Source organism: Cnephaeus nilssonii, assembly GCF_951640355.1.
Source record: "Cnephaeus nilssonii genome assembly, chromosome: 16".
NCBI classification, from domain to species: domain Eukaryota; kingdom Metazoa; phylum Chordata; class Mammalia; order Chiroptera; family Vespertilionidae; genus Cnephaeus; species Cnephaeus nilssonii.
This window is the reverse complement of record NC_137087.1, coordinates 39,255,212-39,273,055: the sequence shown is the minus strand read 5'-3', so window position 1 is coordinate 39,273,055 and position 17,844 is coordinate 39,255,212. Positions and strand designations below refer to the sequence as shown.

The window sequence follows — 17,844 nt, the reverse complement described above, 5'->3', positions numbered from 1 at the left end:
CACCTGCCTGCCTGCCTGATTGCCCCTAACTACCCTGCCTGCCGGCCTGATCAACCCCAAATGCCTCCCCCCCCCCTGCTGGCCTGATCGCCCCCACCTGCCGCCCCCCCCCATCTGCCGGGCTGCTTGTGCCCACCTGCCCCCCCTGCCAGCCTGCTCGCCCCCCTGTACCCCCCATGCTGGCCTGCTCACCCCCACCTGCTCCCCCCTGCCGGCCTGCTCCCCCTCAACTACCCCTTCCTGCCACCTGCTTGCCCCCAACTGCCCTCCCCTGCCAGCCTGATCACCCCTAACCCCTTCTGCCTCGCATTGGAATAGCACTTTGTTAAAAATAGTGTCTGGGCCTGTAGGAGCTCAAGTAGTGATACCTGGATTCAAGTGTGTTAGCAGGCTTTGTCCGGAAGGATGTCCAGAAGGTCTCCTGGAAGGTCTCCCAGTCTAATTAGCATATTACCCTTTTATTAGTATAGATTTTTTCAAGTTCCAGGCCTAGGGGCTCGGCTTTCAGTTGGGATCCCAGAAGGGCCACACTCGAGAAATAAGGTCTCTACCCCCATAGTAAGGGCAAAACTGAAATAAATCATCCATAACAAAATCTAAAATCAACTTTATTTACCTCTCAGAAGAAAATCTAGTCCTGCAGAAAGATAATGCCACCCAGAGGCCCTACAAGTTTTCATCCACAATGTCCAGTTTTCAATGAAAAAGAACTATGAAGCATATTTTAAAGTAATCAAATGACTAAAACCTAAGAGCAAAACTCGACAGTAGAATCAGACCTATAGGTGATTCAGGTATTGAGATGGAAATTTAAAAATAAATATGGTCAATAAATTCAAGAAAATAGAGGGAAAGATACACAAAGTAGATAAAATGATGAAAAATTTTAACAAAGAGTTGGAATCTTTAAAAAAATTAAATGTACATTCTAGAACTAAAAAAGATTAACTCTGGAATTAAAAAATTATTGGATGAATCTAACTGTAAATTGTGGAAAATGAGTTTGGGTATGTTTAATAGGATGCAACAAAATACAGGATGAATTAACTGGAAAAGGAATTAATTTCAACCAGAAATAATAGAGATGGCCTCATGACATTGAAAAAAAGAACTGAGGATGTGAGGGCGATTGGCTGCGACATCTGTCACCCCATTGATAGCCAGGGTTGATTCGGCTGATCTGGCTGGCTAGGCGGGTGTCCCCCTCCTCCCTCACCGACCCATGTGCGTCCCTCCCTCAGGACGACCTTCCCCCCAGAGGAGAGGACCGGTCTTCAGTCAAGGGTATACGAGTAGCTGCGCTCCCCTGCTAGAACCTCCAAACAAGCTCTCAAAAAGAACTGAGTTCCCCCAGGCTCCCAAAGAGAAGCTAGCGATGGTAATGATCATTGTGCCCGCCGATACTGTTCCTAGAAGGTTCATATGTCCTGTGATCCCATCATGTCTTCTAGGGTGGCCATGGTGAGATCCAAAGCTAATAAATCAGACCAGGACATCTCTAGAATCTGTGCCTCAAGTTCCTTATGCCATAGTGTCATTTAGCTGTGATTCTAAATTATCTGTGTGGATCGGACTCTAGGGGACAAAGGAAAGGAAATCAGGAAGCTAGAAGATGACTCTTTAGAAGAAATATTATTTCTTTTTAGCTTTAAAAGTTGTCAGGGAAGAAAATACTCAACATTTATTTGAAAAATGAGGAAGCATGTCCTAATATATTTTATTTAAAAGGCATTAAGGTTAGAAATAAAACACTTACCAAAATCGTGACAAGTTGTTTTTCTTCACAGTCTCCAATTACATCTATACTTAACTTCTCTTTAAATTTCTAAAATGTAAAAGCAATTGAGATGTGAAATTCTTATAAAGGAGATTTCTATCTGATTCCTCTGCTCTCAAAATCAGTTAAAATATACTTTAAATATGCTGTAATGAGTTTCATGACAAAGATACATTCTGGATACAAAAAAAAATAAAATCTAATGCATCTGATTATGAAGAGTTTTCTCCATGAAATAATCTAATTTATTTCTCTATTCCCCCCAAAGTTAACATAAACTGCCTGAGTGAGGAGAGAGGGAGAAGGAGAGAGGAGAGGGAGAGGGAGAGGGGGAGAGAGAGAGAGAGAGAGAGAGAGAGAGAAGGTCTTTTTTTTTTTTTTTTTGGTATGTAGGTAAGAAAGAAAAATAAGTGGCTTACATTTTTTGTTTTGTTTTTTAGTTTATAGCAATTTCCCTTTTTTCTTCCCAGACCTTCTCATCTTCAACATCTCAAATTCTCAAGTCAAATTCTCTGAACTCTCAAATCACCCAGCAAAACTAACCAATCAAACAACAACAAAAAACACACAACTAAAAACCACCCAGTAAAACTATACCTATACACACACTCTAAAAGCTGGGTAAATAAAAGGAACAGAGGAATAGAAATAGTGTGATATACCCCTTCATTTGGTGGTAATTAGAACACTCTTAGCAAATATCTACTTTCTCTCCCACTATCCATGATATTGGTCGTGGTCATGTTTGGCCAATGAGAATTTAAGTGAATGTGATATGAGTAAAGACTTGAAATGTGCTTGCACAGTGGGCTTGCTCTGTTGCTCTGTCATGTTCATGAGAAGAACACCTATTATGGAGCACATGATTAAGAAACATGAGAGAAACACATAGAACAAACCAAATGCACAGCTGGGAGCCAAGCCCAGCTAAGATCAATTGAAGCCTGGTCAACCCACAAATGCATGAGTGAGAATTAGATGTTTATTGTTGGATACCACTGAGATGTTATGGTTGTTATGCTGCATTACATGGCAATAGCTGACTGGTATATTTCTCTTCCTGGAAATTTTTTTTTTTTCCTGCTAACACACTTGAATCCAGGTATCACTACTGGAGCTCCTACAGGCCCAGACACTATTTTTAACAAAGTGCTATTCCAACCAAGCAGCCTGAAAGTCCAGTCAGAGTCTAGGTACACTGGGCCACCACGTCTCCCCTTAGTCCCTCCTTCTTTACCTTCCCTCCTTAGTTCAGGACTAAACCTATTCTCATTAGTCAGACCTCTGGGTAATTAGGTGAATTCCAGAAGCCCTGGTTAGGTACCACCTAATGTCCACAGGACCGAATTCTCCACTTACCAAAATAGACTCGATTTCATCAGGAGTGGCTTTGGTCTGGTTCATGAGCATTTCTTGAGCTATCTCCTTTCTGTTTTCTAGCTTATTCATTTTCTCATAGGTATCAGTATTTAAAAGAGACCATCCAAGAAATTGTGTGAGAGTCTGAAATATATAAAATATGATTCAATTCTCTAAAATGAAAGGAAAATTGATTTGAAGGCAGCAAACCACATGCTTCCCTATATCAATCTCTCTTTTAATCTAAGAACAAAACATATTAACAATGCCCCAGACAATAAACTTGACGAAGCCCTGATTTCCAAAGTGCACTGTGCACCCTGAATACTTTATTAGAGAGAAATTACAAAAATCTAGTAGAATAAGCATGACCTGAAAATCAGAGAGAGAGCTGGGGGTGAGAGCAAGAAAAAGAGTAATAGAAGGGGTTGGGGAGAAATATAGAAACCTTCTTTCCCAGTTTCCTAGTATTGTAAAGAATCTTGATTAAGCCAAAAGTTCATACTTTAGTGAAAATATGTTGCAGTTTACAGAAGTCAGGAAAGAGAAATGACACAATGACATATTGGCTGCAACCCTGTGTGAGTCATGTTTAATTGTCCTTCAAAAAAAGCATTCCAGAATAACAAATAATTATGCATCCTCTATTATTTCATGAATTTCATTTACCTCCATTATTTTATAATTGCACTTACCTCAGTAATGTGTTCATCATATTCATCAAAAGGTTTTCCATCCTTCCTGTTGTAAAATGTAGCTACTCCCACAATGTCTTCTTTCTTGTTGACAATAGGCAGGGACAAGACGTTTTTAATGACCCAGCCAGTGTCATCTACGGGTCCTTTCTAAAAACAATAAAAGCACTCAGATTATTTTTTAATTTTTAATTTTGAAATAATTATAGATTACAGGATGTTGCAAAATGTACAGAGAGGTCCCAGGAACCGTTGACCCAGTTTTCTCGATGGACCATCTTGTGTCACTTATAGTACAGTATCAAAACCAGGAAATAGACCTGGGCACAATCTGTGAAGCTTATTCAAATTTCACCAGATTTATATGTATTTATTTGTGTGTGTGCATGTGTGTATGGCTTTATGCAAATTCATCACATGAGTAGATATTGCAACCTCCACTAGAATAGAGATACAGAACTAACCCAGCACCACAATAGCTACCACCCCATCACTCCCCACTGAGGTTATTTTTAATTTAAAGAAAAAATAATCTTTGGGTGTTAGATGCACAATTCCTGTGTTGTGTCAGAACATGTCTAGGATTATATGGCCATAAAAGTATTCTGGTACACTCAATTAAGTGTACTAGAACCAAGTGTCTATCCTCCTGTCTTTGTCTCCCCAGCCCTAGGGATGAGAAGCACTTATCTCTGTTTCACTTTTTCTGTCCTCCAACACCTGTTTAGTTAATTCTTTATATTAAATTATTTCTGTTGAAATACTTAGTGTGGTTTCTGTTTTCCAGACTGATCTATCAAGCTAATCTTTTGTACTGTGATGTAGTCTGTCTGGTAAACATCTGTCAAGCCCCTATGATGTATCAGGACCTAGTTGCTGGATACAAAAATGAATACCTCACAGGCCCTCACCGCAAGATGACCACAACCTAGTGGGGGATGCAGACATAGACATTTAGGAGAGTTTTTCAAAGTGTGGCCCCAGGGCCATATGCACATTTTTTTTAGCTTGTTTCATAATCTTTGGGCATGCATCTTGAGTAAATTATTGGGTACTTCTGATGCCTTCTGAAGTCTGAGAATCATGGAACCGTGATGTGGCACCTACACAGTATGCAGCAAAGCAAAGGTAGTCAAGCACTCAACATCACGTTATTCGTTCTTCAGCTTCCTGTTAGCTTAGCTGGTCATCCTTTGAGGCCCCCAGTAAGCCTCACCTCTCGCATGAAGCCTTCTCTAACTTTTTTTTCTTTTTCAGAATTCCAAAAGCACTTATAGCCTGGACCATATAATTTAGTAATTAAAGATATTTTCCAAATGCTTCAGAATTGTTGGTGTTTTGTTTCTCTGAGTCTAGAGCTGACTCTGAAGAGGAGAGAAATGGGCGGGGGCGAGGGGCAGTGCTGCTCCCCTCCTCCTCAGCACTGAGAGGTGTGGCCTGGAAGAGGGCAAGGTTACCTGAAATGTGAAGTATTCATCTGCGGGGGCATTCAGCATATTACATATCTGTAAAGCAAGAGGAGATGGAAGTCCTGAAACATCATGTGGTGAAGCCATTAAACCCAGAACAAGAAAGAACACACCAGGTGTGAGTATTTCTTCCATAGGTCTTGATAGCTCACAAGCAAATTATTGGCACTGGACCTTGGCTAGGCCAGATTTGCTAACAACACATTGATGTTAGCTTCTCTTCTGCTTATTAAGTCACTGGATGACATTTAGCACCCTCTCTGCACCTTCCTACTCTCCCAGCCTCTAAGGAGTCTTCTTCCAAATTCAAAGCAACTAGATGAATGAACACTGCAAAAAGTACAAGGAGAACACTAAAGAAAAAACAAATATGCAAATAAATGCTGCACATATATTTCAGGAACTTGGATCTGAAGGGGGAAGAAAGAAAAATGCAAACATAAAGAAATGTTGAAAGCATCGAATATTCTTGCAGGGAAGAATTTTGATGTAAAAAAAAAAAAAAGACACAGATGGTGGAGAAGCCCAACTCGGGAGAAAAAAGTCAGCTGTGAGAAGGAGGGAAAGTGTTGTTGAGGCCAAGTGGGAAAGCTAGGGTGGCCCCATCCTCTGGCCTTGAGACCTATGGGACCTACCAGAGATCCTTTGCTTGTTGTCTTCCTGCACCTGACCTCTCACAGCCAGAACTAGTCTACTGTCCACTGGGCCCACCCAACAGACCAGGGCAACAATCTTCACTTCCTTTATCAACTCACTACATCTTGCGTTGCAATCAGTGGCAAAATTCTCTCTATGTATTTTTCTCTTTTGTCAGTAATCTTCCATGCTCCTAAAGTCTTGACCAAGGGAACTGTACTTGAGATAAAATTAAACCCAGCAGGAATCATGGTCATGGACTTCCAAAGGACTCTGAAATTTGTGTGGCTACAGTTTTAAAAGCTGGGGTCCACTACGTGTATTATATAGGTGATGCTGTTATTTACTGTATTACATGGTATTCATGGAGACAGCAAGGAAAACATGTTTTTCTAGTCTTTGTATCAGAATATAATGTGTTTTATTCTAAACAACCTGATTCTGTCATAGGAACACTGTAAATTCTGTACCTGATCAGTTTTCCTATTTAACTGGGAAGCTAAGAGCAAGTGTGCAGCCTAATCTTATTAATGTGGAGGACATTGTGCAGCAAATCATTGTTATCTTTAGTTCTGGCTCTAATTTACATCCTGCCCTTGGTGTTTTTTTTTTCTTTTTCTTTTTCACCTATTTCTATTTTGTGTTACATTGCTTTATTTGGTTGTTTAAACTTAAATCCTTTTTGTGACAAGGTAAATATGAATAAACATATATGGAAATGAAAAAATAAAGGCTGGGGAATGGATCAGTTTTTCTCCTGCTGACAAAATATTTTCTCGTAGAGTTTGGGAGTCTCTAGTTAACCTAATTCAACTGCCAAGGTTGCTCTCACCGATGTCCTGTGCCAAAGGAAGTGGCCACCTCACCTTTCCCTGATATATTCTGGCTTTCACATTTGTTTGCAGCTCTTAGCTAATAAGAGTTCCATCCAATCTTATTTAATTTTGTTCAATAACTTACAAATCCATTTTCAGCGACATATGTTGGTAATCCACTAACGAGAGTCCAGTGGTCTGCGGGAGGTGTCCTTGAGGAAGATCAGAAGAAAGAAAATCACTGTTACACTGAGAAGTGCACTGTGTACAAAAATAAAATGGCAACTCCTACAGCTGCTTTATGATAATACTCACGGGATCACTTTGATCTCTTCCTTCCCATGCAAAATGTAGTCAATGATTTTATAAAAGATGATTTCCTAAGAGGAGAGATAGAGATTATGAGAAAAATCTTATTTCCCAATAAGCGCTTTTCATTGATGAACTTATATGAATAGTACCTTATTTCCCAACCACGTTTCTTGGCATAACATAAAATCACAAACTGCTAGTGTCCTGATGACAAGCTTGTAATAAAACTAGAAACATCATTGACCATTTATCTACATGAGCAATCCTGTTTAATGAAATTTACAAAGTTGAATTCACCAGAACAATTTTTAGGGGAAACTTGTTTTTCCTTTAACTAATCCCTTTCTATTGTCCAGAAAGATCTGACTGATAACTTCATTGGAACAAATCCTGTCATTTCTCAACCTCAGTCAATGTTTCCCCTTCCCAGCTGGGCGGTGAGCACTCACCCGCTCCGGCACTGGCTCATCTGGACAACTGCCTTGGAAACAGGATTCGGTGGCTATGTTGAGAACTAGCTCACTAGTTCTTTGGACAGAGAAGAACCTGAGGCCTGGACGCGTTGTGTCCCATCACCTTGCCTTTCCTGTGTGCTGGGGATACAGTGGCAAACCACAGTTCCTGCCCTTTGAAGCTTGCAGTCGAGGGTGGGGAATAAATCTAACCCAACCCTTCCCTAGAGATTCAATGTCAGAAGAAGGACCTGGGAACAGTGCGTTTCAAAAGCTGTGCAAGTAGCTCTGATGTGTCCCCCCCTGTGGAGAACCAGTGGTCCCAAGCCTTGGCTTTACGGAAAAGGAAACTGAGAAGTTAAACAATGAGTTAAGGCCTGGGCCACCCAGCTGGCTTAGGGCAGAGCTGGGGCTGGAACCTCAAACTCCTTGTGTAGTACTCTTTCTACTACTCCAAGGTCCCGCAGAAAGTTACAGGATTAGAACCCAGGCCTTCTGGGGCTCATGCTCCTTCCCCTATGCGTGGCTGCCTCTGGTTTTAGCACCTTGCACCATGTATGGATATCACCAAGGAAGGTGGCACTTACTCTGCCATCTGGTGTCTTTGGACCTTTATAAGGCTCGACTTCTCCAAGCTTGACTGGCCATTCATCGTAGAATTCCTGGAGACAGTTATATTTAAACATTATTATACAAACTGTTCCACGACCTACCATATCTTATATGAATTTCATGTGTTTGCATATTTTATGTTAATTTATAATTCTGGAATTTTAGCGCTGAAAAACGTCTGTAATTCCCAGCAATACTGCTTATAGGAACGTGTGATTGTGAACAAGTCTCTTAACCTTTTTCACCAGTAAATGGGGACAATAATAGGATTCATATTACAGAGTCGTTATGAGGATTAAGTGAGTAATACATACAAAGCATCTACTCTGATACCTAGTTAAAAGTAACTCTTAAAGAGCAACTCTTTTATGGAATATTAAATCTAGCAGTTTCTCACAAAGCTAAGTATAGTCTTACCATGTGATCCAGCAATAACCCTCCTTGGTATTTACCCAAAGGAATGGAAAATGTATATCTACAAAAAGACCTATATTTTATTTATAATAGCCAACATTTGGAAGCAACCAAGATATCCTTCAGTAGGTGAATGAATAAACTGTGGTGCATCCAGACAATGGAATATTATTCAGCATTAAAAAAAAAAGAGCTATCGAGCCCTGAAAAGACATGGTGGAAACTTACGTTTATTACTAAGGAAAATCACCCAATCTGAAAAAGCTACATACTGTATAATTCTAACTATATGGCATTATGGAAAAGGCAAAACTATAGAGGCAGTAAAAAAAAATCAGAGGTTGCCAGAGACTTGGGGTAAGGAGAGGGAGAGATAAATAGGAGGAGTACAGGATTTTTAGGTAAACTATTCTGTATGATACTGTAATGGCAGATATATATGACATTATGCATTTGTCCAAACCCATAAACTGTACAACACAAAGAGTAAACCTGAATGTAAACTGTGGACTTTAGTTAATAACAACTTATCAAAATTGATTCATCAACTGTAACAAATGCACCACAGGAATACAAGATGTTATAATAGGAGAGACAGATAATACGGGAACTAGCTGAACTTGCTGCTCATTTTTTCTATAAACCTAAAATTCCTCTTAAAAAAGAAAGTCTTTTAATTAATATTTTTTTTATAAAAGACTCATTGATGACACAGACAACTAGAAAATAGAAAGGCCAAGATTCAAGCCCAGATATTTTTTGCTCCAAAATGCTCACTTTTTACCTCTGTACCTTACTTTCTTGGCACTGGTTTTTGTGAACTATCATGACTGATTATTCACATAGCTATCCATTCCTAAATGAACCACATTTCGTGTGATACATGTTTTACAGGTGATTTTAAGCAAGGCAAAAATGTGTGGCACAGTGAGGACCTTCTCCTTGGTCATGTCCAGCAGTCCAATGGAGTACCGCTCACAGTGCAGATATGTTCGAACTGTGTAGAGCACTTTGTGAAACTGTCGCTCAACATCTGTGAGCTCTTCAAAAACTTTGTTGGCTGACCACACAAGGATCTGAAAGTAGATATTAAAAAGAAAACAGTTAGGAAAAAAATACACTATGAAAATATAGAGCTTTAGCCATGAGCTGCATCAAATAAAATGAACCCATATCACTAGACAATGCAATTCCATTTTTGAACATGTCCACGTCCGACAAAATACTGATTCTCTGTGTGGGATAATGAGTAGCCCTTTGCAAGGCTGTGGGCCTATGAAAGAGGAAAAGCTATGACTGGTCCCTATGTCCTTCGAAGGGGAGGTCATCTAAAGTTGGATGCAGAGACAGCCCCTAGGCAGAGTGCAGTATTGGTGGCCCACTGGCTCCTGTGTACTATAATTATCATGGCCGTCTCATAGATGAAGAAATCAGGGCCACCTTGGATGAAGTCTGAAGAAAGGAAGCCAGTGCACATACAGATGGAAGGGCAGGCAGGTGGGGATGGAAAGCCAGGGCAGATCTTGAGAAGACACCTGGGACTGAAGTTTGGGGGTCTGCTCCATGTGGGCTAAACCCCACAGGAGAAAGGAGGGGTTTGGGCTTGTTGCCTCCGGGTCCCTTTGTCAGAACAAGTCAGCATTGAGTGATTAGTCACCTTCCCTTTACCTGGCTTCTTCGGGATTCAACACTGTACAAGTAGTGGGTATGATGAAGCTTTAGGATGATGGAAACAAAGGTGAGGTATTTGGAAAAGACCTACAGACAGCGGAGAAAAAAGCCAATTAGGTGTGACATCTTCCTCTCAGATCTATAACAAATACATTCCCTGAGCCTCTGACTCTGGGTTAGCATTACCTCTTCATCCTGCTTGGAGAATTCAGATGCATTTACTTTGTTAACTGCCATAACCACAGCCAGAACCTCCTTGCCCATCACGATCGGGGTTGCCAGCAGGTTCCTAGTGACATACCCGGTTTGTTTGTCCATGAAGTCAGAAAAATGGCTGTTCTGAAAAACACACACACGTTTGCCAAGCAGCACAGAACCATGGAGTGTGGGGCTAGAAATGGCAGCAGGTCCTTCCCTCTAGTCCAAATTCTATCGACAGATATCCGGGGCCCCAGTGCAGTGGTCCTGAGCAAACAACCCCCATCCTGTGATTGCATAGAACGAAATTGCCCGTTTCAGAGGGATCGTTTTCCAGCTGAGCTGTAGCCTATCCAGGTTAGGCTGAGGTTGGTCCAGGAGAAGAGAGGTGATGTCACGGCCAAGTGGAAAGAAGATGCTAAGAGGAAGGGAGGGAAAGACTGAGGGTTACAGTGATCAGAAAGTGTGTGGCGGGAAGGAGAGCACAGCTGGGGTTACAGGTGCGTTTCACAGAGCTCACAAAAGTAAAATGTGCAGTTGAAACCAGAGAACCAGTACATCATAACCTAAAGAAAAACTTAGTATTCCCCCAAACTTCTAATCTTGCCTACCAGGAAATCAGTGTTAACTGCTTGGTACATCTCCTTCTATGCCTTGCTCTACGCTTTGACAAAGACTTTTCTGTTTTTTGTGTTATTTTAATCCTCACCCAAGGAGTGAGGATATTTTCCCCATTGATTTTTAGTGAGAGTGGAATGGGGAGAGAGAGAAAGGCGAGAGAGAGAAACATGGACATGAGAGACACATGATTGGTTGCCTCCCCCACACACCCCTATTGGGGGCAGGGATCGAATCTGCAACCCAGGAACGTGCCCTTGATCTTGAATTGAACCCGTGACCCTCTAGTGTGCAGGCCAACACTCTAACCATGGAGCTAGGCCGGCCAGGGCTCTTTTCTCTCTCTCTCTCTCTCTCTCTCTCTCTCTCTCTCTCTCTCTCTCTCTGTGTGTGTGTGTGTGTGTGTGTATGTGTGTGTTTAAATAAAAAATTTCTCATTTCATACAATACTTTCATCATATAACAATATGTTATGGACGTCCCTCCAGACCAGTGCATATGGATGCAAATTTACCTCCTAAATTCTTGCACATTACTCAACAGTGTGGAAGCTCCATGATCCACTCAACCAGCCTCTACTGATTCATTCTGTTTGTAGTTTTCTCCACTGCAAACAATGCTGCACTGAGCATTCTTGCTTTTATGTTTATGTGATGTGTTTCCCAAAGTGGAAATCCCTTTTGGGTCACCAGGTGTATGCAGTTTTTATTTACACAGATCACTTTTACAAAAGGTTGGAATTCTTACTTCCACTGCTGGTCCTGCGTGAGAGGACCACCCTCTTATCAGCACCAGACCCTTATCAGTTGCTATTGTTCTACCAGGCTAATGTCTTTCATTCATATACTTTTTTTTTCTCTCTTTAGCAAAGAGGAAGTAGATCTTCCCAGATACAAGTCACATGTGATAGATGCAAGAGATGATTCTAATACACTCACCAAGGAAAGAGCAGAGAGGTGAGTTCAGAAAGGTGCGCAAATGAAAGGGCTTGAGAAGGTCAAAGATGGTGGTTGTCTTATTGGCTGTAAGTCAGAGGAATACAGCTATGCATGGGAATAGACTCAGCCTTCCCTGGTCCTGACTAGCTTCTCTTTGAACCTGAGGCTTCTTCGATTAGAACTGAACTTACAGCCTAACTCTGAGAATCCTTGGCCAAAATTAATGTGGTGTTGCTCTCACAAGTTGTATTGTTTTCATTTCCTAATGTTGGTGGTGCTTCTAAGAGCAGCACAAACCTTGGAGGCTGGACTCTGATCAGTTTCCCAAAGTAAAAAGGTGAGAGTCCACTGGTGTGTAACTTCTGGACTGGAATTTCCACCAGGGAACATGGGCTGCTTGGTCAACAGAGCTCACGGCTCAGGTCGGAGCAGGAGTCCCTGCCTGTGCCTCAGAATCACCTGCAGATAAACGCAGATTTGCAGACCTCACAGCAGACCCTTCAACCCTAATCTCCTAACGTGGGGTCTGTCTTCCCCAGGAACCTGCACTTTTAGTGGGTGAATCACTCCTGTGGAGCATCCCTAGACATGCGACCCTTCACAAAGAAAACGTGAGGCGTCTGACACATAGTGGGTATTCAAAATATACCAGAAAGAGAAACCTGAAACTTTTTGGGTCTCCCTCGATGAAAAATAGCTATCTTTTACAATTACCATTTTGCTTTTAGTTCTAGTTTTTCTAACCAGTTGTAATCAGTAAAGAAATTAAATGCTCTTCACTGATGGAAGGCCACGCCTCCTTCTGAGGGCCAGCACTGCCCCATGCCAGCAAGAGCCACTTCTTTCCTAACTACTTCATCTGTCACTTCTCTCTGCTCCGGTAGCATCTTCACTCTCAGGCTCTTTCTCTTACTGCGCTGCTTGCCCAGGCCAGCTTATATTCCGATTTCCTCCTAACTGTTACCCATTACAGAGCATGATCACCTTCACTTACACAGCAATCCTGGGCACTAGAGGGATAATCAAAATGCCAGAAACATGCACAATGGAGTCCAGTCAGCATCTCCTGGTGGACACTCCACTCTGCAACTTCAATGCTTGATGCTAGTTTGCTCTAGATTCTACACACAAGGAAATGCTCTCAAGTTCAATCGGCTGTTTTGAGAAAATGGCTTATACGTTTGAAAATAGAATGCTTGCTTATTATTGTATCTGAAAGTCCTGGATGAAACCACCCATCCAAGTACAGGGTAGGAGGAATGAGGCTTTCTAGTTTTTTATTTTCACCAGCTCAAACAATCCTTACTGAAGTTTGTTTGGGTCATTTCTGTATTTCTCAAAGTCACAAACTCCCCCTTGATGGTCCTTCTTCAAAGCAGCCACTAAAAGCATTGGAGAGAACATGGTTTAGAACAGCAGCCCACCTGGATCATGGCATTATTAAATTCTGATTAGATACCATTATCCCTGGAGATGAGGAATCAGAAAGAGAAAAGGGAAGGAAGAGAGAGGCGGGAGGAAAGGAGGCTATAAGCGCCGTGTTAATCATTGAAAACTTAGGGCTTCTCCATGGCTTTCTTTTAACCACAGTCAGAATGAGAAGCGCCTATCCATAGAATTAATCAACAGCTTTCCCAATAGAAAAACAAATTATTAACTGGAAAAGAATATCCCTCAGTTTCCTGTTATTCAAAGTTTTCCTGCCTTTAACCTATTTTAAAAACAGGCAATAACCATTGACCCAGTTTTGTCTACCCACACCCAGCCCCCAAACCCCTTTGGCATAAATAGAATACTGTCAAAACGATCATTTATTGAGCACCTACCAAGAACCAGGCACTTATATGCATAGCCCACGGACACAGACAATAGTATGGTGAAGGCCTGGGGTGGAGCAGGAACCAGGTGGGTGGGGGGGGGGGGCATTGAGGGGAAATGGGGAACATCTGTAATACTCTCAACAATAAAGACCAAAAAAAAAAGGATCAGGCACCTCATGTCCATTTAATCTGTGTATTTGGTTACCTCCATTTCTCAGGTGCAGAAACAATCCATCACACCATTCCTCATCTCAGACCTGGATGTGCACCCAGATCTGTCTGATGTCAAAGCTGTCACCCTACACCATGTGGCTTCCCTGTTGCAACCTTTGTGGACCCCCAGGTTTGAGAGCATCCAGTTCTGCCTTTGTCTGGGTGTGAGAGACCTTCCCTCACCTGTGCCCACACTGCTAGCCCAAAGAGTTGTGTGTGGTCAGCGGTGCAGTAAAAGATGGAGGCCCCCGAAGGCCTGGGTTCTGGTCCCAGGCCCACCACATCCTGCCTCATTGACCTTGAGAAGAGTCTTCCATAGACAAGATGGAAAAACAGATATGCTTTCCCCACAGGGTCTTTGCAAGAATCAAGTGAGATCAAGAATGAGAAAATCTTTATAACTTGCCAAGTGCAAGGAAAAGGTAAAGAATTAATAGAAATTTCATTTAAAACATCAGTTTCTATCACCTTTCTCTTTGCAGATTTTGCCATGGCAACAGAAATGTGGTGAACCTGCAGAGCATGGACTGCTGGCTGCCAGGGGTGGGGGACTGGGTGAAAAAAATAAAGGGATTACAAGTACAGATTGATAATTACAAATCAGTCATGGGTGCCAGGTGGGTGCTGGAAATATTGGAGGGATCATTTTGTAAAGTATATAATTGTCTAACCATTCTGCTGTACACCTGAAACTAATACAAAATAATATTGAATGTCAACTGTAATTTAAAAATAAAAAAAAAGAATTAAAGAACACATTTAAAAGAAACGGCAAAGACATGGGGTTTGGTGAAGGTGAGGCCTCGATTCTCTTCCAGCCCTTTTCATTCACTGACCAGACCATGAACTCTGGGAGAGATACAGCTCCCGTGACCCTAACTTCCCATCTGCCCCAGGAAAGAGTTGGACTAAGGACTCCAGGAGCCCTTTCCGTCTAGAATTCCACAGTTGACTTGAAATTCACTTCCTCCTCTCACATGTGCTCACCCAGAGAGGAGTGGTTTTCAACATTGACTGTATAGTGGAACCATCTGAGGAGCTTTTTAAAAATACTACTGCCTGTATGCCAACCCCTCAGAGTCTATGTAATTGATCGACTGAGAGTCTCAGACATCAGTATTTTTAAACTCCCAATTTGATTTAATGTGCATCTAAAGCTGAAAAGCACCACTCTTGGAGAAATAAATAAAAATGGAGACTAAATGAGGCCTTTGTCTCTCTTCTGAGCTCAGGAGGGTGTCTGTCTTCAACACATACACCTCTGTCCCACCCGTGACAGCCAGAGGTCCTCGGGAAAAGGGAGGACAGAGGGACATGGCACGCCCACCCCACATGAACTGCCCTGTCCACGCAGGGCGCTCACCATGGACAGCAACAGACCAAGGCCAACTGACAGCAGCTCCATTCTACCATTTCCCCTCAACAAGGAGAACTGGGCCCATTAGTAACATATTGCAGCAGAAGTCATTTTATCCATCTCTCCTTAGAAAGAAAAGCAAATCTTGCTTGTCACTTTCTTAAGTTTGATGTCCTCGTAATTTAGGAGATGGGCTCAGCTGGAGACTGGCCAAAAGCACATTTCCATGAGAAAAACTCAGGGGTGTGGGGACAACCTTCCTGGTGTCCCGGGCACTTTGCCGTAGGGCACAGCTCGCTTTAGTCACTCAGAGCAGCTGCAGTGGGCCTCTCACCTGCTCCAAGCAGCCTCAGTTCCCTGAAGGGAGGGATGGGGAAGGACTGAGGACTGATGTGTCCAGCGGCAACCCTTGCACCTGAGCGCTGTCCTGTGGTTGTTTGCTGAGTGTTGCTAATATTTGACCACTCACGACTTCTGGGTCGGCGCACCCCTCCTCCCCGTAATCAGCTTTGGGAGGCAGGAGGGAGATTATCCTCTCGCCTCCACTGCCCCCTTCACAGGCCTCCACGCGGAAAGCCTGTGGGGGGCGGCTCCCGGTGGACTCCCTGACAGCGTAATCCTCCTCTCCCCTTTCATTAACTGCAAATCAAAATAATGGGACTCGTGTAGAAAAAGTTTCTCCACTCCAGGCTGATGCCTATGGCTCTTGAAGAGTGGAGGGATTATGGGTGATTTGCATTTCCTCCTTTTTATTTGTATTTTCCTAAAAGAAACCAGCATTGCGATGGTAAGGAGTAGTTAAATGTTATGTTTTTAAAAGGAGATAACCATTTGTGCAATATGGGTCTCAGGAGGGTCCAAAGGTCCCATTTACCAGCTTGGAATTCATTCTTGATATAGATCTGCATTACGGGGGGGGTTGGGATGGCCAATGGCTCACCAACATTCACATTTTTAATGATCTAAACCTGAACTTTCCGATGGTATTATTTTTCTTTCTGCACATTTGGTCTATAGGTGAAAGAATCCATTTAGGAGCCAATCCATCCCAGAGACGTGTGTGTTTGTGGGTGAGAGGCATGGGGAGCGGTTCAGGAGCCTTGGCATCTGGCTGTTGGCTGAGCTCCCGGGGGCAGCCTGCTGTGTGGTGTTGTCAGAAGGACGTGCCCAGAGCATGGAGGTGTAAGCGGAGGTGTGAACTGTACCGGGCCCAGGTAAGTTGCCTGACAAAATGCCAAATTTACACTAAGAAATTATTTATTCTTTATCTGAAATTCAGATTGAACTAGCCTCTGGTATTTTTTATTTGCTAAATCTGGCAGCCCTGGACCTGGGGACTCCTCTTCTCTGCTGCCCCCACTCCCCAGGTGAGAGCCAAACCCATGGCACCAGGATGGCCCCCCGAACCTCAGCTCTCTTTCCCACTGTCCCTCCAGGACCCCGCCACGTCCTCATCTCCGCCCCACCGCCCCAAGGCCACCTACCTTGGTTACATCTGGGACATTAAGCGCTTTCTTCGAGTGAGCAGCCCAACCCACTATCCCGATGTCCAATGGGAACACCACTTCTCGGTCAGGGGCCACCAGGTTGTCCTCAAACTTGGATGTGGGGGTGACGTCCAGCAGCCTGGAGGCCACCTCGGGGGAGCCGTTGCGGGCCCGGCACAGGAACAGGCTGCAGCGGTCCGCCCGCAGCAGCCGCGCCAGCCTCTGCAGGGCCGAGTGCGCCGCGGGTTCAGCACTGCCCGCTTCCTCCCGCATGGCCTGGAGCAGCTCCAGGCCCAGGGCCGCCTCCTCCTCTGTGGACAGCCCGGGGGAGGACCCGCTGGCCCGGCCCTGCACCCCGCTGTGCCCCGAGGCTTCTCCCAGCGCCCCTGCCCGCAGCTTCCTGTGGAAGTACTCCTCGGCAAACGCAGGGTGGTCCTCCAGGTAGCTCTCCACGGCCTCTTGGCTGACCTCCCCCATGGCGAGGCTGTTCAGGAAGGAAGACCCTCAGAGCACCATCTGGGGCCGAGGGCGGAGAAGAAACTACATCCTGATCAAGGTTCCTGCGTCGATCCTAAATGGCACCACACTGAACCCCAAAGGTCAAGCAGAATGGTTGCTTAGCAGAGCTTTCCAACTGCCTGTAACGCTTGGGATGTGACAGAAGGTCCTGGCTTAGACTGGGATTCAGGAAGCACAGGATTACAGAGTTCTTCAGGACACAAATCCCTAAGCATCATTAGTGTCTAAGTCCTCGGAGAATCCTCAGAGCATCTTCGATCAGCCAGGCAAGCGGCACGTTGAAGTAACCATTTCAGAAATACAGCTGCACATGCATTTAGTTGAATCATCATGCAGCTAGGAAGCATCATCAACATATCCATGAACATATCCATTAGCATAAATTGACAACTTGAATCATTCTTTCAAGATAGTGATATGAAGTGAAAACAACCTTGGGTGTGTCTGTTTATATAGCAACTTCAATGAACACTGGGGGAGAT

The 17,844-nt window shown here is 43.4% G+C and overlaps 1 protein-coding gene across 1 annotated transcript in view; it reads right to left on the bottom strand.

The window, feature by feature from the left end:
• Positions 1 to 17,320, bottom strand: part of PDE6C (phosphodiesterase 6C) — a gene marked incomplete at both ends in the record, with an annotated part of 38,323 nt that extends 21,003 nt beyond the window's left edge. The window contains 11 exons of the mRNA XM_079794295.1: positions 1,757 to 1,825; positions 3,137 to 3,280; positions 3,832 to 3,981; positions 5,289 to 5,336; positions 6,897 to 6,963; positions 7,067 to 7,131; positions 8,103 to 8,177; positions 9,477 to 9,617; positions 10,210 to 10,299; positions 10,399 to 10,551; positions 16,841 to 17,320. Coding sequence (XP_079650421.1) covers positions 1,757 to 1,825; positions 3,137 to 3,280; positions 3,832 to 3,981; positions 5,289 to 5,336; positions 6,897 to 6,963; positions 7,067 to 7,131; positions 8,103 to 8,177; positions 9,477 to 9,617; positions 10,210 to 10,299; positions 10,399 to 10,551; positions 16,841 to 17,320 — 1,482 coding nt within the window. The remainder of the gene's footprint in view (positions 1 to 1,756; positions 1,826 to 3,136; positions 3,281 to 3,831; positions 3,982 to 5,288; positions 5,337 to 6,896; positions 6,964 to 7,066; positions 7,132 to 8,102; positions 8,178 to 9,476; positions 9,618 to 10,209; positions 10,300 to 10,398; positions 10,552 to 16,840) is intronic.
• Positions 17,321 to 17,844: the final 524 nt, after the last annotated feature.